This window comes from Pseudopipra pipra, chromosome 3, assembly GCF_036250125.1.
Source record: "Pseudopipra pipra isolate bDixPip1 chromosome 3, bDixPip1.hap1, whole genome shotgun sequence".
NCBI lineage: Eukaryota > Metazoa > Chordata > Aves > Passeriformes > Pipridae > Pseudopipra > Pseudopipra pipra.
This window is the reverse complement of record NC_087551.1, coordinates 36,489,800-36,517,775: the sequence shown is the minus strand read 5'-3', so window position 1 is coordinate 36,517,775 and position 27,976 is coordinate 36,489,800. Positions and strand designations below refer to the sequence as shown.

Here is a 27,976-nt window from a genome sequence, read left to right as displayed (position 1 = left end):
TCTTGGAGTATTGCCATACCATAGTTCCTCACTCTCCAAACTACTCAGATTTGTGCAAACTGCTAAAACACAAACCATGTACAGCGTAACTTTCTGCAGTATTCACTCACGCTTAACATTACTTCTGACACATAGCTAATCACAGTCTTTTTGCTCAAAAGAAGGATTTTCCTGGTTTTTGCAGATAACTGCATGAAAAGATAAACTGCATCACCGAGGAAGTCAGAGCTGTAATGTTGTGTTACTCCGCTATGTATTAAGTCTAGTATTTAAATGCAAATATTCAATTTTTAAGTCAAATAAATGACACTTTGGGGGTTTATTCTTCACCTTTCATAGAATATGAATTTTCTCTCTCCTGGCTAGAAGTTATGTATTCCTCTCCTTCTGCTTCACAGTGCCTCTTGTAGACAGAAATCAGGAGAGAAAGAAGACCAAGTGATTCACTACAAGTCATTCCAACACTCTGTATTTCTGTCTTGCAGCTAATGAATACTGTTAGTTGAAAATGGAGTCCCTGCCTTCTCAGATTTAAGATACAATCATATTTTCCTCAGTATTCCCTGACATGAAAGCAGCTTTTTCCCACAAAACTTTTTGGTTTAATAACTACCAGTTTGTTTCCTAGCTTTCAGCCAAAGGAGCAAAGAACATGACCCAAAGGAGTTACAGACCTGTCCACATGTTTACGGTTTTACCAGCAAAGTAAGGCATTACTGCCAAGTCCTCACATGGCTAAGGTGAACCTCAGTTTCACACACCAGTCTCTCAGGTGCCTGAATTACCTATTCTGACAATCAGTAGCCAAACCTGTGGGAAGTTTTTGCAACAGTATTAATTTCGTCTAACCAAAGATCGCTCCCCAAAGCAGGAATTGCTTTTTCTAACTGCCTACATCAGCTATGCTGTAGTAGCCGAAGGATAAGCTGTTCTGCACACAAAATGGAGCTCAGCAGCTAAGCGAAATCTTAGCTAAGAAAGAGGGGCTAAACATCTAAAAGTCTGCAGCCAGAAATGATAGTGAAAGCCGGGATACCCCCTGGGGTGGTACATCCTCCTTCCTGCAGCACCTTCATCTCAAGGGCACAACCACAGCCTGCTGGGAACAGCACCTTTTTTAAAGTGCTACAAAGCGGCAGTAGTAGTCTTTATAAAACTGAATCTGCTGGGAGAGAGAAGGCATCTTTTCTCCTGTTTTTACCAAACGGATTTTTGTTTTGCCGTTGCTTGAAAAGGTTATAGGTTGAGGTTGCTTTACCACCAGGTTGTAAGGCAAGGTTACTCTCGGAAGTGTCTGCAGCCTTAGGAGCGGCCACGCATTCACCAGCACCAACGTGCGGATTATCCGCCCATCCACACAGTTCAAACGTTCCTGCTGCCGAGCCAGTTAAAATTCCCGTTCTTCCCTGAACTCAAACGTAAAATGGCGGTGCCGGGGGACGCTCCGCACGCGGCCACAACACGGACTGGGAACGGAGCAATCCCGCCGCTAGAACTACAAGCCTTAACCGCGCGTGTGGCATTTGCGGCACGGGACGGGGCGGCCGGGCACAATCCCGCGGCCGTGAGGCGCTGCCGGGGCGGGCTCAGCTGCGATGCAGGGCGGATCGCGTTCCCGCTGGGACTCTGCTGCCACCCCGAACACCTCCCAGGACGGAGACGGGCCACAGGGGGGTTTCCACACCCCGGGCTGTGCTCCCGCGGCGCGGGGCGGGCCGTGGCGGCGCCGGGCACGCCGGGACCGCATTCCCGCGCTGCGCGCCGGGAGCTGTAGGCGCCGCCGTCCCGCTCCGCGCGGGCGCTGGGGGCGGGCTGGAGCGGCTCCATCTTGCGCCCATTGGCGGGGCTGTCCGGCCGTCCCGCGGCCCCGGCGCCGCCGCCAGCGCCAGGCAGGGCGCGACCTGCCGCCCGCGCCTCTCCTTCCCTCCCTTCCTTCCCTCCTCCCCTCCCGCCGCCGGCACCGCCATCGCCACCGGGGTGGGGCCCGCGCCCGCTGCCCCCCGGCCCCCGCCGCCGGCCGCGGGCTGAGCGCGTCTCCCGGGGGCGCGGCCCGGTCCCTCCGCGGCGGCGGCTCCATGGTGCCCGCCGCCCGCCCCCGCCCCGCAGCAACAGGCAGGACGAGAAGGAAGCGGCCCCCGGGGGTCCGCACGGCCCCGCCGCCGGCCTGAGCGCCGCCGCCGCAGCGGGAGCTCCGAGCGGGCGGGGGGCGCCCGCGGGCCGCCGGCGATGGCGAACCAGCTGGTGATCCTGAACGTCTACGACATGGTGAGCCAGGGCTCGGCACGGCCCGGGGGCGACGGGGCGGGCGGGGGTCCCGGCCGCATCCCGGGAGGGCGGCGGCGGGGAGAGCCCTGTCCTGTCCTGTTCTCTCTTGTCCTGTCCTGCGGGGGGCAGGGGCGGCCGGGAAACTTTTCCTGCCCTTCCCTTGCCTGTCCCCGCGGGAGCGGGCTCTGTGGGCGGCGGAGCGGGAGAAATAACGAATCCGGGAGGGGGGGTCGCGGGCGGTGATTTGGGAGGTCTGTCGATTTCTACGGATCTTTCGTGACCTGCGACCAAAGTTTGCCGGGATGGGTCTTCCAGTGGCAGGTGGATCCGCTCCCTGTCGCAGGGGAAACTTCCCCTGCCCCTGCCATGAGCGTCCCCGAGCTCTGCCGCTCCCCCTGCTCTTGCCCCAAAGCTCAGCAGCGGGGAGGCCCTGCCTTTCTGCTCACGAAAGCCATAAAAGTGTCTAATTTTCCAGCAGGATAGTAGTTGGGGATAACCACTGTCTCTGTAGGGATGAGAGCTTTTTAGTGCAGTGTCAGTAAGGTGACTTTTTTCTGGATCAGAATTTTTGGACGGTTTTGGTATGGCTGCGATTTGGTAGAAATAAAGGAGTCGTTCCAGCTTGATTTGCAGCCCTATGAGCTCACCTTCCCTCCCTCCTGGGTAATCTTTCTGTGACATCTACAGCAACTCTTGTATTGTCTTATGTTCAGCTGGAAGCTGCTCAAATGCCATGGTAACAAATGAGGTGTAAGTACCTGCATGGAACAGGAGGTGCCGATAAATAATATTAAGAAAATATTATCCCTTAATGCGTTTCAGCTGCTGGAAATTAGAACGAGTGGCTTTAGTTCTCTGACCAAGTTTTGAGTCTACTGATAGAGGGACATTAAGATGAACAACTAGCTTCAGGTAACAGTGTTTGTGTTACTTAGCTTGTTTTGGACAGGCTTTCCTACCACCATTTTAAAGTGAACCTTTGGTGTTTTGAAAGGGTGAAGGTATATAGTGTAGAGTCAGTGACTGCTGGAAGTAAGAAAACACAGCTTATTAGCTTGAGAGCAGTCATGTTCAAATGCTAAAATGTTTGATAGCAATCAATAGGCAGCTGTCTGGCCTGAAATCAAATCTATTTATGATATTATAGGAACTAGCCTGAGCCTCGTCATCATTATTTCACCCCAATACTTCTCATAAAAATCAACATCCCTCTCAAAGGAGTTTTTTGGGCTTTTTTTTCTTGTCCACTCCTGTGTTTGAGTTCTGTATCCAGTGAATATAACCTGTTACTTCGACTTTGGTTTGCCTTCTTTTGTAGAGAATAAGGGGAAACTGGAGACAGGATCAGTCTGCTCACTGTGATTTTTCTGAGGAGGCGGGGGAGAAAGAAGTCTTTGCTCACCTGGTCGAGCTCATATGTGGTGCTGATATTAGGAAGAAGTCACTGTGTGCCTTACACTAGACTTGAGGAGGGAAGGATGCTCTGTCACATGCATATATATGACTTCTCTTGATTACAGTGCAAAAATACACATTGTAGAATATCTTTTACCACGAAAAGAGATGGTTTTACATATATTAACTATAAATATTTGTGCAGAGAAAGAAGTAGGACTTCAGTTTCGGGACTCTTACGTAAGAGAGTGTCTTTAAAGTCAAGGCTTGACGCACTTCTGACTCACCAAGATGGAGACCTAGTGTTCCTGCAAAGACTTGCTTAGCTGTGCAAAGTGTCAACTGGGCCCAGTTCACAGGCAGGCTGTGAAAACTTTACAGAATGGATTGTCTCCTGTATAAATGCCTGCCTGGAAAGTAGGGTCATGGCCTCTGTGAGAAACTCCATTCTCACTATAATGGTAGCATTGGTGGGGTGTGACTTCAACATGCTGTTTCTTTTTTTCTTGTGATAGTCTGCTCTTTCATTCACATGGTTCTCCTTCATCTCTTACTCCTTAGATTTCTTTGCTGCAACACATATCCTGCTTTCTTTTTCCTCCAGAGCTGAATTGCTGTGATCAGTTTTACTCCAGCCAACGTAGGAAGGCTGGCAGTTGACACAAAGGGAAGGGACATAAAAAAGCAATGGGAAAGGTGTGCTCATGAAAACTAGTGTCATACTTTTCCTTAGGATGTGTTGGGGACTGATCGTTCTCCGATTGCGACTGCTGAAGCTCTGCCTCCATTGAGAAGTTACATAGCCTCTAAAACTATGTAACTGTGGAAGGAACTTATTCTCCAAAAAAGCAACCAAGTACATTTATTTGCAGATGTTTGATTGCATGTAGGGGGTGACTTTTCGCATTTGTCCACAGTTTTAGTATTGGTTAAAGCTGTACATCGGCACAAATTATACATAGTATAAGCTGAGGCCATAAAGGAAAGCGTTTCTATTTCCTGCTTCAGCCCTGTTTGTTGTTTTATAGCAATGTCTACATTACTTGACCATTAGAGAAACAGATTTCCTTTAAATGGGTAAGAAAAACCCAGGTTCCTGTGACATCTGAAAGATACCGTCAGTGTACATCCTGCCTCAAACTCTTTTTTTAAATGATGTCTCAGTCCATTTTGAACTTGTTTGAAGCAGGAATTTAAACCAAAGCCTCACATTCATGTGCATGGCAGTCGTTACTGCATGTACACAGCCTACTGAAATCAATGGTACCCCGTTATTTGGGGGCACTGAGAGTGGGTGGAAGAAGGGAAGTGTCTTCTCTAAAGGCTATTTTGAAGTTCTGCTTGTTCATCAAATCCTGTCAACTGTGTACTTAAGACATTAGTAGGTTTGCTATTTGCTCCTGACATTCTGTGTCACTTGGAAGTGGATTTGGGTGTTTTCTGTAGTTTAGGTTTGGGATTGTTTTTTTTTTTTTTGTTTCTTTTGGAACAAGAGACCACTGTTACTCACCTGGTTGACAGAATCAACACTACTGTAATAATTGTAAAGCCGTATGAACAGCTTTATTTTAACCTGAATACTAACTGTAGCTTCATTTCCCAAGCAGCTGCTTAGGTATGCAGGGAATACTAGGTGACCTTGCTACTGCTGGATCTCCTTACATCACTGAGTCGGTTGGTTTTGGAGCATATACCCTTCCAATGTCCTTATCACTTGAAAAAACAAAAATCTTTGATAAAAACAGAGGGAAGAGAGTTGAGTGTATTGTACAAGAAAGTGGACTTTCAAGTACTGGTGTGTATTGTACAAGAAAGTGGACTTTCAAGTACTGGTGATTTTATGGAGGGAGAAAAGCTTAAGGCCACATTTACATCGTGCAGTTCATACCTTTGAAAATCTTTTATGATCATTAAAAGATTAGGGTGAAGACTTTGATATATTGTGTTTTGAGAATTGGAGTACTTTATAGTTTCATTTTAACTAACTTCTGTTTTTAGGAGTCTAGGTTTTTTGTGCCCAAAGAGGTATCCTATTTTTTCCCCTTATCAAATAAGGTGATAACAAGCTAAAGTATTAACATAAGTGAAAGCTCTGAAGAAAGTACTGTAGATATTTTTGAAGCACCGGGATTAGTGTTTTGCTTTCATTGCAGTGACATGACTTTATTGTGCGCATAGAAAAACACTTCTCTAATATTTTCACTATGATAGTCGCATTAAACCTGAAATCCTGTTTTACAAGACTGACATATTGCAAAATATTGAGGATATGGAATTGAAGCATTCTACTATGGCAAAATTCATATCAAGACCAAAGGGAATCCAGTTTGTGTAATGGAAGCAAGGATATAGCATTTGGGATGAGTTTGGGATTACAAAATTTATGGCATGTTACCGAACCAGTGATTTATATAGATGTCATTTGATTTACAGTCTTTATTTTGTGAGTTATGTATAATCTTTTCAGCTGTAGCCAAATGCAGCACACTTTGTTGCATTTGTCCTGCATTTCTTCAGTGAGATAAGGCATTGTGTTCAATGAGAAAATGTGACCAACCTTCCAATAGCTCATCCAGATTAAGTAATAATTAGATATAATTACTGTTCCTAAGGGGAAAGTAATTCTGCCTCATTGAAATTCTTTTATCTTCAATTAACCTACTCTGTTCTTACTGGAAACACGAAGCGAAGTGCCAGCTTACTTCAGGCTCTTCTTCCAAAGCTCTGCTAATTTTTGTTTCATCTGCCACCAGTGCTCAGTTTTTGTAGTCTAGCGAGCCCTATGTATTGAGGTGGCACCAGTAAGGGGGAGTGTGTACTTAAATAGCACGTGCTGAATACCTCGTTGGAGCAGCTTTCCTTCCTGTTCATCTGCTTCTGTGCAGATCGAAGAGAAGGGTTGGTGACTCACTTTTCTGTCCTCTCCCTATACTTTGTGTCAGGTTTCATGGGTTGTGGGCGGGCAGAAGCATGAATAATTTTTTCCTCATTTTTTCTGTCTAGTAACCAACTAGACTTTATTCTTCTACTGCTTGTGGGGTATCTTGTCTAACTTTTGTTCCATTTTCAGAGAGCAGCCATAACCTTGCTTGTCATTAGCAGATCCAATAGGTACGTGACGTGTAGGTTGTTTGGAATTCAAAGGCCAAATTCTGAGTTTTCTGGCCAAAAGTGTCCAGGAGAGGGAAAGACCTAAAGTACCAGGACCCTGTCTAGCTCAGTTCTAGATTAGGTTCATTTGGATGCACCTCATTAGGCAAACATACTTTCTTCCAGTGCTGACAAACTGTATGCTGACTGTGCCTACAGTTCTAACTATAAATATAAACCTAAGACTATTTTGGAATGGTCAGCTGGTAAACTGTGGGATAGGAATGGCTTCAGAACTGAAACAGGTTTATGTTGCAGTAGCTTTTCTGTTTTCCAGGGGATTTTGATTTCACCTCATGACCAGAATCCATTGTTTTATGGTCACAAACTCATGAAGCTGGATGAGTAGTCTTAGCATCATTCTCCTTTCTTCTCCTCTTTGTTTTCTCTCTGTTCTATGTCTTTCTATGCAGAGTAAATCAACTCCGTATATTTCTAGATGTAGCTTGTTCATATGAGACTATCTCTTTGCTCTTTCCTGGGGAGTGGAAGGAAAGAACTGCTAAGCCCTTTAAATAGACTAAGGTGATGATTTAGTGTAGTCATCCATACCCCACTAGCTAACATAGCAATGCATTGACAGAGGCAGAGATTAAAGCAAAGGGTAAAGTTTAGTCTTAAGCAAAATTTATCCACAGATCACAATGAGCTTTAAATAAATATATGGCACAAAACCTGTCTTCTGTTAATTCATGTTGACAAAATTTCTCACAAACTGGCCTGTCTATTTGTAACTATTGGCATGACATTCTCTTTTTGCCATTGAACTTTTCTTAATTTTCATGAATAGCCTGTCAATCCAAGGTTTAGTGTAGCATTTTTATTGGAAGACAACAAGCTTTCAGAAATGCATGTTATACACCATAATGTTTGCGATGGCACTGTAAATTATGCAGTAACTCCAGCTAGCACTTCCTAAAAAAATGTGACATCTGCAACCTTTTACATCTTTATCATCAGTTGTACTGTTTTAATAGTGACTTTGCATCAGAAAACACTGATTTTGTCAACAGGTTGTGCAGAGAAGATAGCTTCATTTTTCTGTTTGCTAAACCAGTATTAATTTACCGGCGGTAACACCTCATCCCATATCTGCCTGCCACTTGATGTTTTGAAGTCTGCTCTGTAAAAGTTCGCAGCGATGCTCTCTGAGGAAAAAAAATCCTGTTACTGGAGTAATTGACAAAATAATACTTTTCTTGTATTTTCCAGAGGTTTTTCTTTCTAGTCAACTTCAGTTTTAAGGGCACAACTGAGGCTTTTTTTTTTTTTTAAAGGCTTTGTTTGACCTTCTTTTAATTATGTGTCACTTGAAAATTTTTAATGCTTGGAGACTGATATTTTGAGGGTGGTGATGTAGACAAGGAAAGAGCAATTTTGAGATTTTTGTTTTCCAGAACTCCTTGCATCTTTAAGGACTTGAGGGTAGTAGCTTCTGATAGACACTGGTTGCTGGTGCAGCTTTTGTAAAAAGAAAAGACAAAGCACTAAGGGAAATTTCTCTTCTTTCCTATTTTTTCCCTTTTTTAACAAATTATCACTTCCTGGATTCCTTTTGAAATGCATCTATTTTCTGTTGGCGACAATACAAGTGATATATTGGAAACAGGTGTTAGACCTACGCAAAAGACTTAAACCTGATACGGGAGACCCATGCATCAGCAGCCTGGGGAGAGCTTTGTCTCTTGTATGGTGACCACTGTTTAAGTATTCAAAGACAAGATATAATAAGGTCATTTCCGTCCATCTTACAGATCTCTGAGTATGTCTCGTGCTCATCTGCTCATAAGCAAGTGTGATCATTGCTATAAGTGACAGTCAGCGTGTGTATATTACAGCCTTACATTGTGATGTTATTTTTTAAAAAATGTGCTCCTTCAAGATTACTGTAATTGAGTCTAGAATGTGTTCCACCTAATGGAAAACTTTACAGCCTACAACTTGTTGACAAATACAAAGTTGATCTGGATTTCTTCCGGGTACAGACTCCTTGCTTGACAGACATTGACAGCACGAAAACACTGGCATAGGACCTAATGGAATTAATTCACTGTGTACAGTTGGGGAATTTTAATGATATGTTCTGTTCTCATAAAATGAGTTGTGCAGTTTCATTTTGTGGTGGGCTTTAATGCTTTTCATGTGACAAATACATGTCATTCTGCTATGAGAAGACAAATCTGTATTGCAAACTAACTAGAGTTGTTCTTGTTTTCTTCTTTCCTTTTAGTATTGGATGAATGAATATACTTCTTCCCTTGGAATTGGAGTTTTTCATTCAGGTATAGAGGTGTATGGCCGAGGTATGTACAAAAAAAGCACAACTTACTCTTTGTTTCGGGAATTCTGTTATTTAAAACCATTTTTCAGGTAGTGAGGGAAGTCTGGCTCCTGAAACCCATTTATCTCTATTTCTCATCTATTCTACCTCTGGAAAAAATCTTGGACAGGAATAATCTGGTAGCCATCATGCATTCTTTTGTATAAAGCTATGCAGCTATGAAAAAGTGTGCAATTTATTCAGCCAGGCATAGAAATCTTTACTTTAGGTTTGAAAACACTTGTTGCAAAAACAAATGTGCACTTTATGTAAGCATGGTTGAATCGTATTCTGCCAGCACTTAGTGCAAGGAGTTAATTTTTAGGTACAGAAACGAGAGGCACCCAAGAGTGCATGATGCTCAGGAAAAAGTCTATTCCTTATTGGTTGGTTGGTCTGCTTTAAGGAGACTGTTTCTTTAAAAGACATCTCGTTCATGCTGTTCATAAAAGATACCCTAGTGATAATACAGAAATACATTTCAATTTTGCTAAATAGGTTGTACTGTGGGACTGCAGCTTCTTGATCTGTTCAGGCCACTTAGAATCTGCACTGCTGCCAGAAGGTGTTTCTGAGGAAGCTGTAGCACAGGCTCAGGTCTGAGGTGTTTCTGCACAGCAGTATAATGACGCTCGGAGGTGATGGTGTTGCTGAAAGTAGTCCATTTAAAGAAGAAAAATCTACTTCAGTTCTTTTTTTGGGAGGTGAGGGGAAGCAGCAAAAGGCATGGCATGCACTCCAAAGACCACACTGCTCAAAGTTATCCTAAACTATGTTTCAGCTACTATAATGGTCACATTGTAACTGGGTTTGCAAGTGTTACCAGAGCAACAAATTGACAATACTATGATTATTGTAAAAACTGGTTTTTTTATTTGTTTTAATCTGAACCAGAAAGACCTGACTCTTAATAGTGCTGTGCCTGAAACCCAGTTTTTGAGCTGTGCCAAATACATGTGCCTCCCTTCCTGTTGGGATTATAACAGCTTTCTCATATAGCAGGTCATGCCCCTGCTAGAACAATGACTTGCATTTTTCAAAGTACATCAAACTTTTTATTCATTAACGTGTTGTAAAAAAGATTATCCCCAAAACTGAGTGCTAGACTTGCATGATGTGTTTACGAGTTTTGAGGAAAGGAAGCGTGAAGTCATGCTTAGAGCCTTTTATTGCAGTCTGGGCACGGCATGCTGTGTTATCTGACAGACACAGATGGAAGCTACAGCATCCCATGATATTGTCATGTACTGTGAGTGCTTGTGCCAGCAGACGCTATGTGCAGGCTTCAGATGCGTGCACTGGTTTACTTTCTTGTTATAGTAAAAAAACTCGTGACAGTTGAACCTTTGTGAATCAAGACATTTAAGAACCTCTTATGCCACTACTTGCTGCCACACCTAGAGCTATGTAGTGGTGCACACTGAATAGAAGTGCCATCAGACCTTTGAGGATACTGTACTTTGAATCCCCAATTTAGACATATCAAAGTGGACCTTTAAAGACAAGCATGTATAAAGAACATTGATAGGATTTACAATTTAACTTGTAAATCCTCACTTATACAATGAAAATTATATACTTACTGTAAAGTTATTCAAATTAAATCCATACACTGTAGGAAATTTCCTGTCAGTTTTTACTCAGGCTGACTAGTAACCTAACAAAACTATTCATTTCCAGCTCCTTTCATTTGTAATAATAAGGTGTCTGATTCCTAGCTTTAGATCCACATGAAGGTGTCTTTGGTCAGTGAGCCCTGCTGTTCTTTGCTGTCATCATATGCTGGTTTTGTTAAATCTGAACTTTCTCTTTTAGAATTTGCCTACGGTGGTCATCCATACCCTTTTTCTGGAATATTTGAAATTTCACCGGGAAATGCTTCTGAGCTAGGAGAAACATTTAAATTTAAGTAAGAAAGATACCTATTTTCTTGTTTTCTGAGAAGGCATATGAAAAAGACAATTTGTTGGATTTATTTTTGAGGATAGAGGAATTGTACAAGGATTTCTGACTTTCTGAGAAATTCATGTGTTTACTTAGAAATGAAAGATGGACAGAGGTAATGAGATAGTGAAGTGTCTACAGCAAAGAACATTTTTTTTTTTAGCATACCATTAAATTTCTTAAATGCATACAAATTTTGTGAACTTGTGGCTAACTTTTATTATTCATGCAGCATATACAATGCAGTAACTTTTTCAATGTGGATAATAGGCAAGGAAACATAATCTCTCATGATAAAGATGAAAGTGGTGCCGTAAAATGGAATAGAAAGAATTGATGTTGTTCTAGGAGCACCGAAAGATCTCACCACCCACAATGGGGTGACTTTTGAGCAGTGTATGAACAGTAATCCACCTGTATCATGGGAGCCTGATCACTTACTCTCTGTTTCTCTTCTAGAGAGGCTGTGGTTCTAGGCAGTACTGACTTTATGGAAGATGACATAGAAAAAATAGTAGAAGAGCTTGGAAAAGAATTCAAAGGAAATGCTTATCATCTAATGCACAAAAACTGCAATCACTTTTCTTCAGCTTTATCTGAGGTAAACAAACATGAAGATCTAGAAAGGTGCTTCCCAGGTGGCTACAGAGTATCATCTTCCTTTGGAATGTTTGGTCTAATTTCCAACTTCTTATCTCTGATACCTTGGGCAAATGTCACCATTTTTCAGATCATATTTGTGCTTATGTCCAAAGTACAAGATTTTGCTGTCAAAAATGCTAAATATTGTTCTCATACATAGCTTGTATTCAAGCAGGGGTGCATTCCTAAATGAGAGACCTAGTAAATGAACTAACAGGATTTCAAAATCATTTCAGTTGCTTCAGAGATTGCTACTGAGGATAGTATTTTGGTCAGTATTTCCCCACAGAAACATCACACTGAAAATAATTTTTAAAGTTATGAGCTACTGTTAAAGAATAACACATTCACAGAAGTTACAAAGACAGTGTTAATCTTCTGCTTGAGAGGCTTTTGTCAAGGTATTGCTCTGCCAGCATCTATGTCCTGGTCATGTAGATACTTGAGTCATGCGAAGTATCTGACCGAGGAGTCAAATGGGCTTTTCTTTTTTCCCTTTGCAATGTGATCAGTTTGCCAATATGATTGAATGCTTGATCATTCACACGTGTATCAACACAAGGGAAGGGGTCAGGAACAAGTATCCTAGGACAAAGAGGTGAATGGAAATTTGATTTTTATTGATAGTTGGCAATCTGTGCTTGCCAGAATTTATGATGTTTCACTGAAACACTCCCAAACAAGAATGGCTATTTTTTCTGTAGTGAGCTTTCACAGATTTTAATTTTTTTTTCCCCAAATAGTTAATGCACTCTTACTGTATAGCCTGTGTTTTGTGTAGACTGATCTTCCAGTGGTACTGGAAAATTTTATTGAGATGATGATTCGTGTGCAGTGACAAGTAAGTAGGGTGAGACACTAACAAAGCTGCAGTTGGTGTGAAATCTGGCCTATATGGACAGGGTTTTGCTATACTCTTCAGCTACATGGTCATATTGTCTCTGTTTTAGTGTTTGTCCTATTTAGTGTTCTATTTAGTGTTCAAATTGACTATAGAAGTGGGTATAATTACAAAGTAAATGCTGCTCAGTTATAGCAGAGTAATGCTCCCATTCTCCAAATTTGCACAGGAGTAAGTAATACCAGAAGTGAACGTGGAGGCAGTTAAGTAAAATGGCTCACTCCTTGAATAGTGACAACGGAATTATTTAATGACTGATGTGCAGTACAAATCAGTATTTAATGCTGCATTATATATTTTTGAGGAGTTGAAACCAGCTATGCAGTGTATATCCTCTCCTGTTCCAGTGAACCTAAGTGCGTGTGCTTGTTTTGTAAGATAGTGACATCTCATGAAAGTCGTCAGAGGCCATCCCACTAAATAGCCTCAGCTGTATGTGTAACTCCACACAGCTACGGTATTTTTGGTCATTTGATTTCAGGGTGCTTTTTTGTAATAGTGAAGTTTCTCCTGCAATTTCTGTTTCTGAGGAATTAGCAGTGAATGGAATACATACCTTAACTAATTTCTGTCCCTTTTGTAAAAGTTATGCAAGAAGAGTGAGGTGGTTAGACTTTCCAGGACTTCTAAGAAAAGCACAGAACCATGTGTCCAAATTTCATAGTGGAAAATAAGTCTACTTTTACTGATGGAGAAAACTTGTCTTAGTGCAGCTAACTTGGGTGCTTCTTGAGTGGCATTTGTGATAAGTGAACTAGTGAGGCTACTGCAGGTTTTGCTTTTTATTTACCACGCTGCAGTTTTGTTACTGCTGAATCCAGAAAACAAATTAATCCTTTCTTTTTCCTTCCCCCATAGATTCTCTGTGGAAAAGAGATTCCACGATGGGTGAATCGCCTTGCCTACTTCAGCTCTTGTATACCCTTTCTCCAGAGCTGCCTGCCGAAGGAGTGGCTAACTCCTGCAGCTCTCCAGTCTAGTGTTAGCCAGGAGCTACATGATGAGCTGGAGGAAGCTGAGGATGCAGCAGCATCAGCTTCCTTGGCAAGCTCAGCATCTGGGTCTAGAACTGGACGCCACACCAAATTATAAGTCCTCCTCCAAAGTAACAAATGGTTTGAAATACTTCAGTTTAATCTCTCCAGCAACTGACTTCCTGACAGAACATGAGAGCTGACTCTAGAACATTGTTTTTATATGCAAAAAAAAAAAAGCTCTCAGCAAACCATGTTTCAGCTCAGGATTATTTATGTAGTGAGAAGAATTGCTGGGAGAAAAGGGAAGGATTTTGTGTGAAGCCACCCTTTTCATTTTCACCTGATGTTTGGTAGACCTGGATTAATTTAACATCTTGTATAAAGCGAAACTTAAATTATTTGTTTACAGTATTGTGTACTGCTGTTTACAAGTCCTGTAAGGACTCCTGCCACCATGGAAGAAGAAAGAATTTGAGTTTGATTTAACTGTTGGTGTAACTCAAAACAGTGGTGTGATGCCCTGGATGAACTCTCCCCTTTGTTTTCAAGATTTAAGGCAGGTGAACGTTAAATTGAGAAATGCCAGAAACTGCTGAATACTATATATGTGAACAGGGTATTGTGCACTTAAAGTGGCTGATGTAAGCAGGTAGTTTCCAGGATGTAGGGAGACTGGTTCCGTCTAAGATCTGTTCCTAGAAGTATGACCTCTACATTAATGAAACTGTGGATTTTTGCACATATGAAGGGAAATTTCTATTTCATTACAATGCACATTGATCCTTCTTTTCTAACTCAGCCATGTAGTTTACATCTGATCTCCCATCTTTTATTTACAGTTTACTTCAATCAGGATTTAGACGTGTGAAAATCATCTGTTAGAAGCATGAAAAATTTTTCGCTGTTTGCTTTACTTGATTTCAAACTTGTATCTACAAGTTAGTACTTGTATTCCTTTTTTGTTTGTTTCATATAGTTTGGAATCGGGTAAAACAAGCCATTTGTGTTTGGGGAATGGCCTTGCTTCCTGCTGCTGATTTTGCTTCATTTGAGTTTGTAAACATTCATGTCCTTTTTATTTTTTTTTTTTTTTTTGAGCTATGAAGTGCTGCCCAGTTGTGCATATCTGCACAAATGATAGAGAAATCCTAATCTATTTTCCCACTGTCTCTATCTGTGGCATTAACTTTTTTTGTCAGATGTAATGAAGAAAAACCTGAAAACTGCTTATGCACCTGCGTGTTTACACAGCAGAACCCACTAATCTGCACACATAATTATACCTGAAGGTAAGAGATATTATTTTCTAAAACACAGAAGTATGTTTGCTGGTAGATTATAATTAGAGCTAAATTATAATTAGTGATCAGAATATATAATGGAATGCCTTATTCTTGTTCACTTACCAAGAGAATTAATGGTTCTTCCAATCATTAGTGTAAATTAGTGAGGTTCTATTGTGCGCATAAGGCTACAGTAGCACAAAAACATGAGGGAGGTGAGCTTGTGTATTTTCTAAGAGTTGCTGCCTTAAACAAAAAACATACCATCCCTAAACTGATCAGCTCACAAAGAAGTGTGCATTACTAGAAATATAAATTATTCTTACAAGCTTTATTTTCAGTCTGTTGCTGGGTTTAGTTTTTCCACTAAGTGAAATACTGACTCTACAGTTTCTGCTGTTTAAAAGGAAAAAAAAGTCCTCTAGGGAGGCAGGAATGCTTCACGTTACAAATGCTCCTAGCCATGGGAAGTCGGTGCCATTGAACCCTACAGGAAGGTGCAATAGGCTGTATCCTAATAAGAATTCTTATGATGGCTTACTGTGACTCGTGTTAGAAACAAGTTTCTCTGCTGGCAGCTGAGTTGAATCCTTTGTCAGACAGACTTTGTTTTCACTTATCTTCTGTGATGCCATGTAGGTACAGAGAGAGAAACGCTCAGTTCTGGGGAGGCCGGGGAATCACATGAGACTCTTTGTGGAAAGAGTGAGGTAATAGTAGGAGTCTCCTTAACTGTATTTTGGTACGTATTTTAATAATCTCTTCTACCACATGGGAAAATGCGTAAGACTGATGAGTCTGCCACTGACTTTGTTCTCTGATCTCCAGAAGCTGGACATACTTACCCCTCCCTGTTGAGTGCTTTTCACTTGGATCTCTGAATTTGAGTTCTCCTTTCCTTTTTTTCCCCTGTAGTGAAAATGAATATGGTGGTCTCCAGTCAACTCTCAAGCATTACAGAACTGAATCTCGCACTACACACAGCTAAGACAACAGGCTGCAGACAGGTTACTTTGTCTCTGCTGTGCAGCTGTGGTAGTAATGTGACTAAGTCTCTTGGCCAAGGCAGGTCCTTTATTTCAGCTCAGGGTTGAGGCCACTGATCTAGCAATGTACTGTAGCTTTTCCTAGGCTTTAGGAAAAATAAATAGAATGAATTTTCATTGCTACCTTTTATGTACCAAAATCAGCTTTTTAGGCTTCTGATACATCCAGAGTGCTAGGTCACAAATCTCTACACTTTCATTAACACACACAATTACAGCATGTACAATGCAAGAACGTGACAGATCACAGCACAGTTTTTATTTAGAAGTAAAACTAAGACTATTTTTTATAAAGCAGACTGGAAAGTTTGTAACAAAAACATTCATTTTATTGGTAGCTGTACAGGCGAAAATACTGTCTCATGCTCCATAATGAGTTTTGTGTTTGTTTCAAAACCATCCATTTGTAAATCCTGTGAGGAAACTGACACCTGAACCCTGAAGGCTGTTGGGTATTGTATGGAAGCGAGCGGCACTGTAACTCCAGTCATGTGCTGTCAGCTCAGCTTCTGCTGGATGCCTCCAAAAAGTTGCCCTGCCAGTGGTTACTCTGATTTGTTAGCAATAGAGCAAGTTACCTTTCACCAGCATTACTGCCAAGCAGGGATTACTTTAGTCTACTAATGACCACACTGTGCTAGGACTAGAACACTCCAAAATGCTGTGAGAAAGCTGGACACCTGTGGAATCTTTTCCATCAAAACGGGTAGAAAAATCACCACTTCAGGGTTCTGCTCTGTTTACTTTCTCATTCTTGTTTAGTTTCCTGTGAGATAGTACTTTTGATACTTATTACATTGTTTAACTCGGTCATTTTATTTAAATGCCATTTTCTGTTCAGCAAGCCAAAAAAATCCAATGTACTGTTAGTGTGCACCAATAACTCCAGAGTGGCTTGGTAAAAAAAGCATAGTTGCATTACTTCTAAAACTGACAATGCAATTCTGATCACTATTGATAGATGATAATTTTCACTGTTGGAAGTTGCTTACAAGCTGAATATTCACTGATGCATTTTTTGTAAACTTGTATTCAAGTTTACTGTACTACATAGTATTTGTATAAAATTCGAAGAATTTTGACTTTTGTTACCTGTACATGGCAACAATTTGTCTAGCATCTTAAACTTAAATCCATCAGTTTATTAAAAATACTTTTATAAAAAAAAAGGACAGTTGGCTCTGTGTGTTACTCCCCTTGTACCTACCTGTTTTGGCAGTGCCACCCAAGCTGATCTTTGGTTTAGAAAGATGGTTTTGAAGGACAGTAAAACTATCCAGGGGTTTCCTATAGTTAAGCTGTAGGCTGTTATGCTGACATGAGCATCAGGTGCTGTGGTTTGGTTTGTCTGAGGCGTTATTAAGAGCCACTAGTTTCCATTAGACTAAATTCAAAATGTGTTTAGATTTGGTGTACTAACTACATCTGTAGGGGTATCCAGACACCCCACTGTCCTTGGGATATGTTGCAGGTACTATGTGCCACATTCTACAGCTTTGCTTGAAAGCCCAGCTCTGTGGTCTGGATTTGCAGTGGACTGAGGAGCCACAAGGTATGTGGGGTCTGTAATGTCTGTGCCCTGCCAGTTCCTTTGAGCAGAGCAGAAGTACCCAGAGTTCAGGGAAGTACCAATGGCAACACCAGCCTTAGCCACAGCTGCCTGTGCTGTGCCTGCTCCTGTGGCAGCAGCACCACTGGTGCACAGCCCAGTGCTGACCCAGACTGGAGAAACTCCCATGGCTTTGAATTAAAAAGCTGCCAAGCTATTTCCTGGACAGGGCCGCTCAGCAGTTGGGTTGCAGCCTGACAGAACCTGTGGGGTGGTGGCACTTCCATTTAAAGATGTGGTTGCTCTGGGCAGCAGAGCTGGCCTGCTCCTTGCAGCCACACTGGCTGTGTGGTGCTGTGGAGCAGCTGCAGGGAGAGCTAACTGGCACAGCCTGTTCCCCAAACTTTCCCAAGCTCTGGCACAGTGTTTGCCAGCACCCAGAGGTGTTGGCATTGGAATTTGCAAAGGGCAGGTGAGTGGATGTGTTTTAACAGGAGAGAGACTTCTCTGCCCACTGAAGGCATTGATAAATGGGAGTGCTCTCCAAGCTGGTGCTGCTCCTACCTCTCTTGCCCCACAGCTGAGTGTAGTGGGTTGACCCTGGCCGGATACCAGGTACCCATTAAAGCCACTCTCTCACTCTCCCTCTGCAACTGGACAGAGGAGAGAGAAAAAAAAAAACAGCTAAGGATTCATGAGTTGAGATAAGAGCTGGGAGAGGTCAGTGACTGATTACCTTAATGGGCAAAACAAACTCAAAGTGGGGATAGTACTTAAATTTATTACTAAGAGGATAAGAGCCAAAGAGTGAGAAATAAAACAATCTTAAAAATACCTTCCCCCCACCCTTCGTTCCATGTTCTCCCTCCTCTCCCCAGCAGTGCAGGAGGATGAGGAATGGGGGTTATGGTCAGTTGTTTCTGCCGCTGCTCAGAGAGAGGATTCCTTCCCCTGCTCCCTTGCGATCCCTCCCACGGAAACAGTCCTTGATGCACCTCTCCAGCGTGAGTCCATCCCTCAGGCAGCAGTTCTTCCCAAACTGCTGTCCCGTGGGTCACTTCTCCATGGGGTGCAGTCCTTCATGAATGAGCTGTACCGACGTGGGTCCTCTACAGGGGCCACATTTATCACACGGGAAAAACCTGCTCCAGCGTGAGCTTCCCTCTCCACGGGCTGCAGGTTTCTGGCAGGACCCTGCTCCATCTTGTGCCTCCCACAGGGTCACAGCATCCTTTGGGCATCCAGCTGCTCCAGCCAGGGCTTCTCCATGGGCTTCAGGTGGGTCTCTGCACCCCGATGGTCCTCCATGGGCTGCAGGGGCACAGCTGCTCCACCATGGTCTGCACCATGGGCTGCAGGGGCCTCAGCTCTGGCACCTGGAGCACCTCCTGCCCCTCCTTCTGCACTGACCTTGGTGTCTACATTGTTGGTCACATGTTCTCACTCCACTCTTCCCTGGCTGGAATTCTTTCTGCACAACAACCTTCTGTTCTTAAATATGCTATCACAGAGGCGTTACTATTACTCCTGGTTGGCTTGGCCTTGGCCAGCGGCAGGAAGTCCATCCTGGAGCCAGCTGGAATTGGCTCCACGGGACAGGGCAAGCTTCTAGCAGCTTCTAACAGAAGCCACCCCAGTAAGCCCCCCTGCCAGCAAAACCCAGCCACAGAAACCCACTACACTGGGAAAGGATGTGTTTTGCTGTGGTTTGCGTGCTGAGCCTGGCATTGCTGTGTGCATGGCTAATGAAGATTGGCTAGAGCATGACCTGTTGGAGAAGCTGTCCAGACACAGGTGTGTTCCCTTTTCTGACTGCTAAAAGGGACCCTAATCACTAACAAAGATGCAAGGGAGTTTGAGGAACTTGTAACCTATTGAAAGGAAACTTGGCAAGAGTTCATCAAATAAAACTAATGTGACTTCCAGGTGAACTCCTTTCTGGCATCCGATGGCCAAGAGTGCCTATCCACTTCTAGGAAGGTGATCAATATACAAAAATACATACTGCATTATCATAACTCTAACTGTTTGTTAATTGGTGAGTGGCTGAATTTAACTGAGCTGCTCTTGAAGAAAACAAAAATGTTTCAAATGAAAATTTTATTCTCTAAAAGTTTCTTCAGGTGCGCAGAAGTACATGACAGATTTGTCATTGGAACAGCTTCTCAACAGGCAAAGGTGTTTTTTGTGGCTAAAGGCACCTTAGTTTTATCACACCCCCAAAATAAATATATTCTTCCACAGTACTTCATACAGTGCAATGAAAATGGCTAGTGGACAGTTCCTGACTTGCTCTGATACCCTGTGGTTTGATCTAAATCAGATCATAAAAAAACCCTTCAAACTTGTCAATGTAACAACTTGTCAGGGAGGCCATGGCAGTTGTTTGGAAAAGCAGCTGTGCTCCACTGGCAACTCCCGTTCCTGTTGGGCTAGAGTAGGAGTCCTGTATTTCTCCCATGATCTGGTCTAGTAAAATCAGGGTGCAGCAAACTAAAAATAGGATCTGGCCATAAAGGAATGCTAGATCTTGCACTAGTGTGGTTTTAGCTTGCTTTGGGGGTGACAGGGCTGCATCTATCTCCATGTCTCCTTAGAAAGGGACATGGCTCACACCAGAGTGGCTCTCCATCCCTGTCCATCTCTGAGCAGCAGCCTGGGACAAGTAGTACTAAGGTAACACCGCTCCTTTTGCAGGTGGAAGATGGGTGGCCAGCAGTCCTCATAGTCTTTGCAAAGTGGTGTCTCGATCCTGGAATTCTGAAAGCAGAAAGTTTGCTGCACTTGCTGGTTACCTGATGTGCTGCTTCTAGCCTGTGTGGTTGTGTGAAAGGAATCTCCTGAATGAGGCAAAGGTGAAGGAGAGGGACTTCATGCACGCCCCGCAGGAGCTGTTCATGGGTTTCAACTCATGATTTCCTTTTAAGGAGCCTTTCTTAACTCTTCATCCCCTTTCACCTTTACAGAGCCTGAAACAAGGCGCCCAAATACTGGAATTCAAGAAGCCAGGACTGTGTTGCTGAACTGTTCCTGCTGGGGGCTCACCATAGGTTGAGTGGAGGGGTAGGAAGGGGTTCAAGCCATCTCAGATGAGAAAAGCCTTTCCTGCCTCCATGATGCCAGCCTTGTCTTCTGCCTCAGGTGACTGGGGCAGTAGCAGGGTGGGGTTAAAATGCACCTTTTGTGGAGTTCCGGTGTGGTCCCAGCGTGGCTGATGGTCAATATGGGCCTTCCTTTGCAGTGAGGTAAGTGACGTGAATCAGACACCCCCTGGCCAAACAGGGCACAGACAGGTTTTTATCAGGCTCCAGTGAAACGTGTCCAGACTCCCGCAGCAGGAAGAGGTGGGGGCAGAGGAGACCCACTGTTCCCAGTGAGTGCCTGAGTGACATGGTGAATGCGGTTTCAGCTGGCTCCCTCATGTTTCCCAGGTCTGAACGGTCAATACTGTTAGCTCAAGCAGAGCCAGGGCTTTCCTCATAGAATTAGAATAAAGCCCCATTAAACCCACCTAATGACAACACAAATCATGTTGAACAGAAAATGTCTTGTGTTCCTTAGTCGGGCTTTGGAGGTTTGTGAGGTTTGTTCTGGTTTTCCCACTCCTAATTTGCCTGTGGGAAACGCTGCCTTCCCCCAGCCTTCCCAGTGCCAGCACACAATAGCTACTTGTTTTTTGCCTGGAAGGAATTGCTGAGCCTTTAAATAGCTGGAATTGAGTTTATTTTAATTCTGTACTTCGGCTCATTCATTACTCAGTTCTAGCATCCTAAAAGTGAAGATTTCCAGAAGAATTGGAATTTGCCTCCTTTTTTTCTTTAACTCGAAAAGATGCTCTGCATCTTAAATTCCCTGCACCAGCCCTGTGTTAGTCTCTCTAACTAATCCTGCAGCAAAGTGTCAGCTTCCAACAAATTAATTCACATGCCATTAAGCAAACATCAACAGAGTAGTGAGGACCAGCAAGAGCTGATGGCAGTGTAGCTGGCTCAAATACAACTGTAAAGGTCAATTGTTTTTTATGTCAGAGAGACTTGGAAAGTTTAGTAAAAGCACTGAACAAGAAATGATGATAGTAAGGGTGACCGGCTGAGTGGAGGCTGCTTGGGCTGGCTCTTCCCTCCAGCACTTTGGAGCCGAGGGCAGAGGAATACCTCAGGGAGTGCCCAGCTTTTGAGGATGCTCTCATCTCTGCAATTGCTTTCTATAAGCTGCTTTGCCCTTCTAGGAGCCTTGTGGCTTCTGTGCATTTTAAAAGGTTTAAAGGAAGGACAGGCTCTGTGGCCTAAAGTGCTGCCTCTGCTCCACAACTCCCTGCACAAACACTCCCCCAGTGAAATGCCACACCAAGACATGCACCCAGGGATGCCACACTCGCCCCATGCTTTTGGAGAGTATGGATGAGCACGGAGTGGGAACCTGCAATGCATCCTTCAGAGAGAAAGGCAGCCTCTAGCACCTCTCCAGGTTGCATTGAGCTTCAAAGATGTAATCATTAGTGCTAATATTGCTGAGATTGTCTTCAAATTAGGGGGGAAAAAAGGCTTTTATACTGGCATGTCATTGTTTATTGATAATAAACTAATACTGCATAATTAAACTAAGTACAAATGGGAATTCATTCAGAGCTAGACTATGCATCTTCCCAGTCCTGGCCTGTAACATGACCTATATGTATAGTACATCCGGAGCAATTAGCTCCTGACAGTCATCTTTTTCTCCCTCACTCTGTCCACAGACGTTGAACTTCCGAAATGGTCTCTGAGGATCTGCTTTTTTTAGGGTTACTCAGGTAACCCTACTGGTCATAAACTTCCCTGACTGTGTCATGAGCGAATCTATACTACTTCCTCCATATCTTCTGGAGAGGTTTACTGAGAATGTCTTGAAGCAGCAGCAACTCCCCCCCCCCAGAAATGGGCTCTTGTTTAATGTCCACCAGAGGCAGCCTTTGCAGCGTATCCCTGGTAGTCTGGAAAAGCTCGCTCCCTCCTCACAGGCTCCGAGGTGATTTTCTGGCCCAATACAACAGTTGTCTTTAAGCCACGTCTGCAAACAGGAGGAAAGTGCTGCAGTAGGTTACTTTTCAGCTGATCACCTTCAAATATTTTAATATTTCAGTTTTATAGGAAAGAACCCCCACCCTAAAAGCACACTTTTGGTGACTGCTGCCTTGACTTTGAGAAGCCGGTCTGTGAAAAACATTAGAAACTCCATATCCATTGGCAGCTGGCGAGGCCAAAGTACTCTATTAACAGCTCTTGTAGTTTTTCAACTGTGGAAGCCTGTTCTGTTGACATCATTCTTCCATGATGACCTCGGAACTAGGAAACCTTTGCCCTCCTGTCTGAGAAGCCCACATAAGCTCTCTTGGTGCTCCTTTCCCAATGGCAACAGCAACTTGCTTTTGGGACAGGAGCCACAGGACACATTGTCTGCAAGGTTGCTGCTATTGGGGTGCTGCAGGGGACACAGAGCATGCCCTGCAAAGGGAACCAGGCCAGTGCCACACAGCACTGAGCCACTCAGATGGGCAGGATGGGCTCCCAGAGACACAGCAAAGGATTTCAAGGGCTCCATCTTGGTTCCTCCCTCCCCATGGCATCACTTTACTCACTTCAGAAGCTGCCTCAACACAATTGTTCTAGTTTTAAGTGACTTTTCAGGCCAAAGGCAAAAGCTGCTTTTAAAATTAAAACATTTTTAAGTAATATACTCCATGCTGGTGCCTGCAGTGTTTGAAGAAACAAAACAACCAAAAGCTGCAGCTGAGCCTGGGTCAGACAAGTTCCCTCTCTCTGCCCAAACACACAGACAAAACTGGTAGTTATTGAAGAGTGTGACATGGGTTTGCGGCTCCTTAAGGAACACCACAGGTAATGGAACCTTCACCTGGAAAGTAGATATTTCTGGTAGTAGTTAGGAAGAATTCCAAGAATATTTGTAAATTAGGTGCCATGCATATAGGGCTGATATTCAAAAATATACATCTTTTACAAGTTAACCTACAGGAATATTCTAGAAGCAGTGGAATAAACAGGTCAACAAAATATGTTGAGTAATGGGTAAGAGGTCCAAAAAGGAAGGGGCACATGCACGTTCAAAGCTAACCATGAGTCCTTCCATCACTGCTGGGGCCTGGGAATGATACAGAGGTGCGAGGGTGTGTGAAGACATCTACAGACCCTTCTTCCCTCTGCCCTCCTCCCCTGGTTACAGGACAAGCTGCCGTGAGAGGCAGGATGAGGTGGGATGAGGAGGATGGGCAGCAGCCCATCTGCATTCAGGCTGCTGCTGGTGCAACAAGCTGAAGCCTTTGCATCTGGTCTTGTACACCTCATGGCAATGAGCATGGATGTGCCCGTGCAAATGGAGGGAAGCCCGGCCGCAGGGGCCAGGGAAGGACAATCAGGTCAGCTTGTCTTCTTTACTATACACGCTGCCAGTCGTTTCTTGGTTTCCATGGAAACCAGCTGCTGCAGAAATGATGTTATGGAAATTACTTCTGAGATTTAAAGCTCACGGATTTGCTTTGCTGTAATGATTACAGAGGGACTTGCCCTGCACGTGGTGTAAAAGCGGTTTCAGAACAGTTGCAGGTACCCCTGAGACAACCTGCTGGCAGCAAATGCACCTTCTGCCCTGTGTCACTGAGAGCCCATGCAGCCCCAAATCCTAGGCAGCAGAGAAGGGGAGGAGGAGGAGGAGGTGGAGAAGGAAAAAACAGAAACTTCCAGATCCCACTAGCTCCCTACTGTTGGGTACAGCTCACGCCAGCACTAGAGGCAGCACTATTGCCATCTCTGAAGGCTGAAATCTATTGTTTGCCCTGCAAAGGCCAAGCCAGCAGATGCAGCACGTGGCAAGATGTCCAAGAGGCTGCAAGGAGACTGTGCTTCAGCACCTTCAGTGGAAACAGTAAAGGCAGCAATAGTGGCTTAGGGACAAGTGCAGCCACTGTGAGGCTGCCCATCCCTCTTACCCAGATACTGAGCAGGGAACACTTTATTCAGTGTTTGCTTTCATATTTGACATGGCCACTGAATGGTCAAAAATCAGTCTTGTATGAAGACAAAGTTTGGATAGGCCAACTTATGTAAGTTGCTCTCAGAAATACATGTATTATTGAATAAACCAAGGTCATGCCTTGCTGAGAAGCTCTGTAGCAACAAAGTGATTCAGTCTTTGATGGAATAATTGGCAGAAAAACACGCAGAACTTAAAAAGCTTAACTCTCCCTCCATATTATTAATTACTCAATGAAGTTTCATTTGGAACGAGTCCATGAAAATATAAAGAGGTATTTAACCTAACAACAGAAACACCACAGCCCAAGTTAGGCAGCGTGGCAGAGGCCTGGGGTTTATGCTCAGGACTGGTGGTATGAAGACAAGCTGTGCTCTCCACCACAACAGCAACTTGCATCTCCTGTGGAAGGCGGCAGAACAGACACCCTGTGCCTGCTCAACGTAATGCAGTGCTTGCACCTGCAGGTAATACCATCAGCGGGAGGACAGCCTTCCTAGTGGATACTAATCAGGCAAATCACAGAAAACAGCTGGAAACAGGTGACAACAGGGTGGAATTCATTTCAAGCATGAATTTTGATGTTTCTAGGAGCTGACCCAACATTTTACAAAAATGTTGTCAATAATACAGAAATGCTGAAGGCAGCGAAATCAGACATCAAATATTTTTGTTCAAGTCCTGCAAATGACAGCTGATCATAGCACTAACCAACAAGTGTTTGTTGTTGAAAAGTCTCCACGTTCCTTGGTGCAGGGAGAGCCACATGATCCTGGTACCTTACTGTGAATATTTTTCTGCATCTCTGCTGCAAAATCCACTCAAAATGGCAATGCCAGGTTACCCATGACTCCATTTCTGGAGAGACTCCCTCAGAGAGGCTCTACAAAATCTGAGGATGTAAAATTAGAAATCCTGGGAGCAATGTGCACTCTGTTGTGGAGTGTTCCACCTCCTTATGCAGTGTTAATACTGGGGAGTATTAACACTAAGTACTGTAGCCATGTAACCGAAGACATAAAGAACTTCACAGTAAGACTAATAAGCAATCAGATGCCTCTTAATTTTGAAGCAGAACTTGATGGTCTGTAGTCCATCAAAGGGGGAACAAGCCCCTCAGAAGATAGGTATGGTATTTTATGGAAGAAGCGTGTAGCTCACAAATGCTGGTAACTGCAGCATTTGAAGATACACAGCATGAACAGGCACTACAGACTCGATTTTACATGTAAGCTTAGCCTACCAATAAAGTGTTTAAAATAGCATAAAGGTCACTCCATAGAAGAGGACAGCAAAAGAATAATGCATTATACTTTTTATATATATAAAAGAAAGTGATTAAATGTAGAGAGGGGAGCTGTGCTTGCATTCTTCAGACTCAAGCTGCTGGACAGTCAGGGCACTGTTCAGTTGCCTACACACTGGCATTGAGTCCCTCTTGGTTTAGTACATAAGGTACTTTTCCAGCTGATTTAAATCTGTTATGGGAGTAACAAAGCACATATACATGAAAGGAACCTGTTTGGCACAGACAGGATTTGCAGGATTGAGCTCTCCGTCATGTAGCCTTTCCCAGATTTCCTTCTCAACCTTCCTCCCAGCTCATGTCAGAAGAGGCTCAGATGTTCTTTGGAGCCTCACCAGGGAGAGTAGAGGGTGATGTGAGGGAATCAGCTTTCCAGCCTACTACCTTTCTTCCTGGATGAGCAATTTGTGTCAAAGCGCTCCACCTCCTCTGAACACTACTCACCCACGTGGGCACGTTCCCTGGTGGAACAGATCAGTCGTTTTCCTGATGAGCTTGCAAAGTGCATGGCTTCGTGATCCAGCTGGTCCAGCCATGGCTTAGCACTTACAAGCTTCTAGGAAAAGCATAGTGCCAGGTTGTTGTCTAAATGGTTAGGATCAGAACAGAGTCATGAGGTAGATCCCATAGGTCCCATAAAGGTTTGTATCAGTTTGGCCTGGCTCTCCTGCCAAGTCCAAGCTGTCTCCTCCCCCCTCCCGCTCTCCTCAAGCGAGGAAAAAAAAAAACAACGAACCACAGGGAAAAAAAACTGAAAGAAGTTCGAACGAAATGGGATTATATCAAATATATATATATATATAACATATATTTACAGTTACATATACAATTTGAATATATTATACACAACAGGGAGCTCCCGAGGGGGGGAAAAGGGAAAAGGGAGGGGGAAAACAGGGATAAAAAGAAACCTAAAAACAAATACCTCCCAAATACACCCGTTAATAGAGAGCTCATGAATAAATATAAAAACAAATTGAATACTTCCCTGAGCGGGACAGCAGAGCTGTGCAAGGCAGCAGCCAACTCCTCCCATGCCTCCCGGAGAGACTGGAGATAACGGCAGGTCGGAGCAGGCAGGCTTTGGCCTATACAAGCAAAACCATCTGCGAGAGGGACCTGTCATCTTCAGCCACTGGAAGAGAGAAGAGAGCGAACTCTCTTATCTGTGCCTTTTTATATAATGTGTTATGGAAAGGAATGATATGGAATACTTCCTTATTTTCCTGACCCCGTTGCTAAGGAAGGCCTAAAAATCCAAGAAACCAACCCACTACAAGGTTTTAGACAGCAAACAGAGAAGACAGGTTTTGTATCAAACCAAGGATGTAAGGAGGAAACTTGGTCAGAAGGTAAGGCGATGTTGAAAAGTCAAGGCAGTAGCCTAGACTGAAAACTAGAGGGACTCAAGGGAACTGTAGAGGAAAGCCTTGTGTCTATCTGCCTTCTAAGGGCCCACTGAGTAAAGGATAGATGTGTTTTCGGAATCCCTTTTATTCTGTCTTACAATGTAGTTTAGAGAGTTGTGTTGTCAGACTTAACTGTTTTTCTAGTCTAATAAAACAGCCTTGAACAGGATGTGAAGAAAAGTGGAGAACAGCAGCGCACGGTCAGCCCAGCTCAGCACACTCATCCAGACTCATCCCAGCAGAGACAGCAACCCTGCCAGCTTTGGGGTACCAATCTATACATCCCTCTTTGCTCTCAAAGCCTTTAGTTGCCACTGAGACAGTCAAACCCTCAGATCAGGAAATGAATGCTCATGTCTGACTCCCATATTGTTCAGCCGGTCTTTCTTGCCTCTGTTCAGCCAAACACATGAACTTTCAAACCAATTTTCAGACTAGAATTTGCCTGACCCACAGTTGTGATTGGAGTGGAGACTCTGAGTTTCAAAACTGGTTCCCATAGCAGCATGGGAAGTATGGGAAAATCACACATCAGCCTTGTAAAGAGCAACTTGTGCAACTTGTTAACTGAGAATTTGACAAATATTATATTTCACACTAATAACTGAACTCTCTCCCAAATCAATATTCTCTCACAACACCAAAGCACTCTTTTCAGCTCACTGATACTGTTGTGCAGCCACTGTCCTATAGAAGTGAGATTTGAGTATCCTCAGCAATGGGAGAAGAAACCAGGGCTGGCAGATACACACCCAGAACTGCT

At 43.6% G+C, this 27,976-nt stretch overlaps 1 protein-coding gene and 1 long non-coding RNA gene across 3 annotated transcripts; one reads left to right on the top strand and one right to left on the bottom strand.

The window, feature by feature from the left end:
• Nucleotides 1-2,154: 2,154 nt before the first annotated feature.
• DESI2 (desumoylating isopeptidase 2) lies at nucleotides 2,155-17,093 on the top strand. 2 transcript variants are annotated; one of them, XM_064648652.1, is made up of 5 exons: nucleotides 2,155-2,265; nucleotides 9,041-9,113; nucleotides 10,946-11,039; nucleotides 11,534-11,675; nucleotides 13,476-17,093. In XM_064648652.1, exons 1-5 carry the CDS (start codon nucleotides 2,227-2,229, stop codon nucleotides 13,707-13,709), a joined length of 582 nt encoding a protein of 193 aa, XP_064504722.1. In that variant the 5' UTR covers nucleotides 2,155-2,226; the 3' UTR covers nucleotides 13,710-17,093. The 2 variants fall into 2 exon arrangements, with proteins under 2 accessions (XP_064504722.1, XP_064504723.1); XM_064648653.1 differs by lacking the exon at nucleotides 2,155-2,265 and adding an exon at nucleotides 2,977-3,039.
• Nucleotides 17,094-19,586: 2,493 nt separating this feature from the next.
• Nucleotides 19,587-27,017, bottom strand: LOC135411291 (uncharacterized). Its single transcript, XR_010429078.1, has 2 exons — nucleotides 26,249-27,017; nucleotides 19,587-22,521 (listed from the first exon to the last, which is right to left on the bottom strand). It is a non-coding gene; the product is annotated as an uncharacterized LOC135411291 (long non-coding RNA).
• Nucleotides 27,018-27,976: the final 959 nt, after the last annotated feature.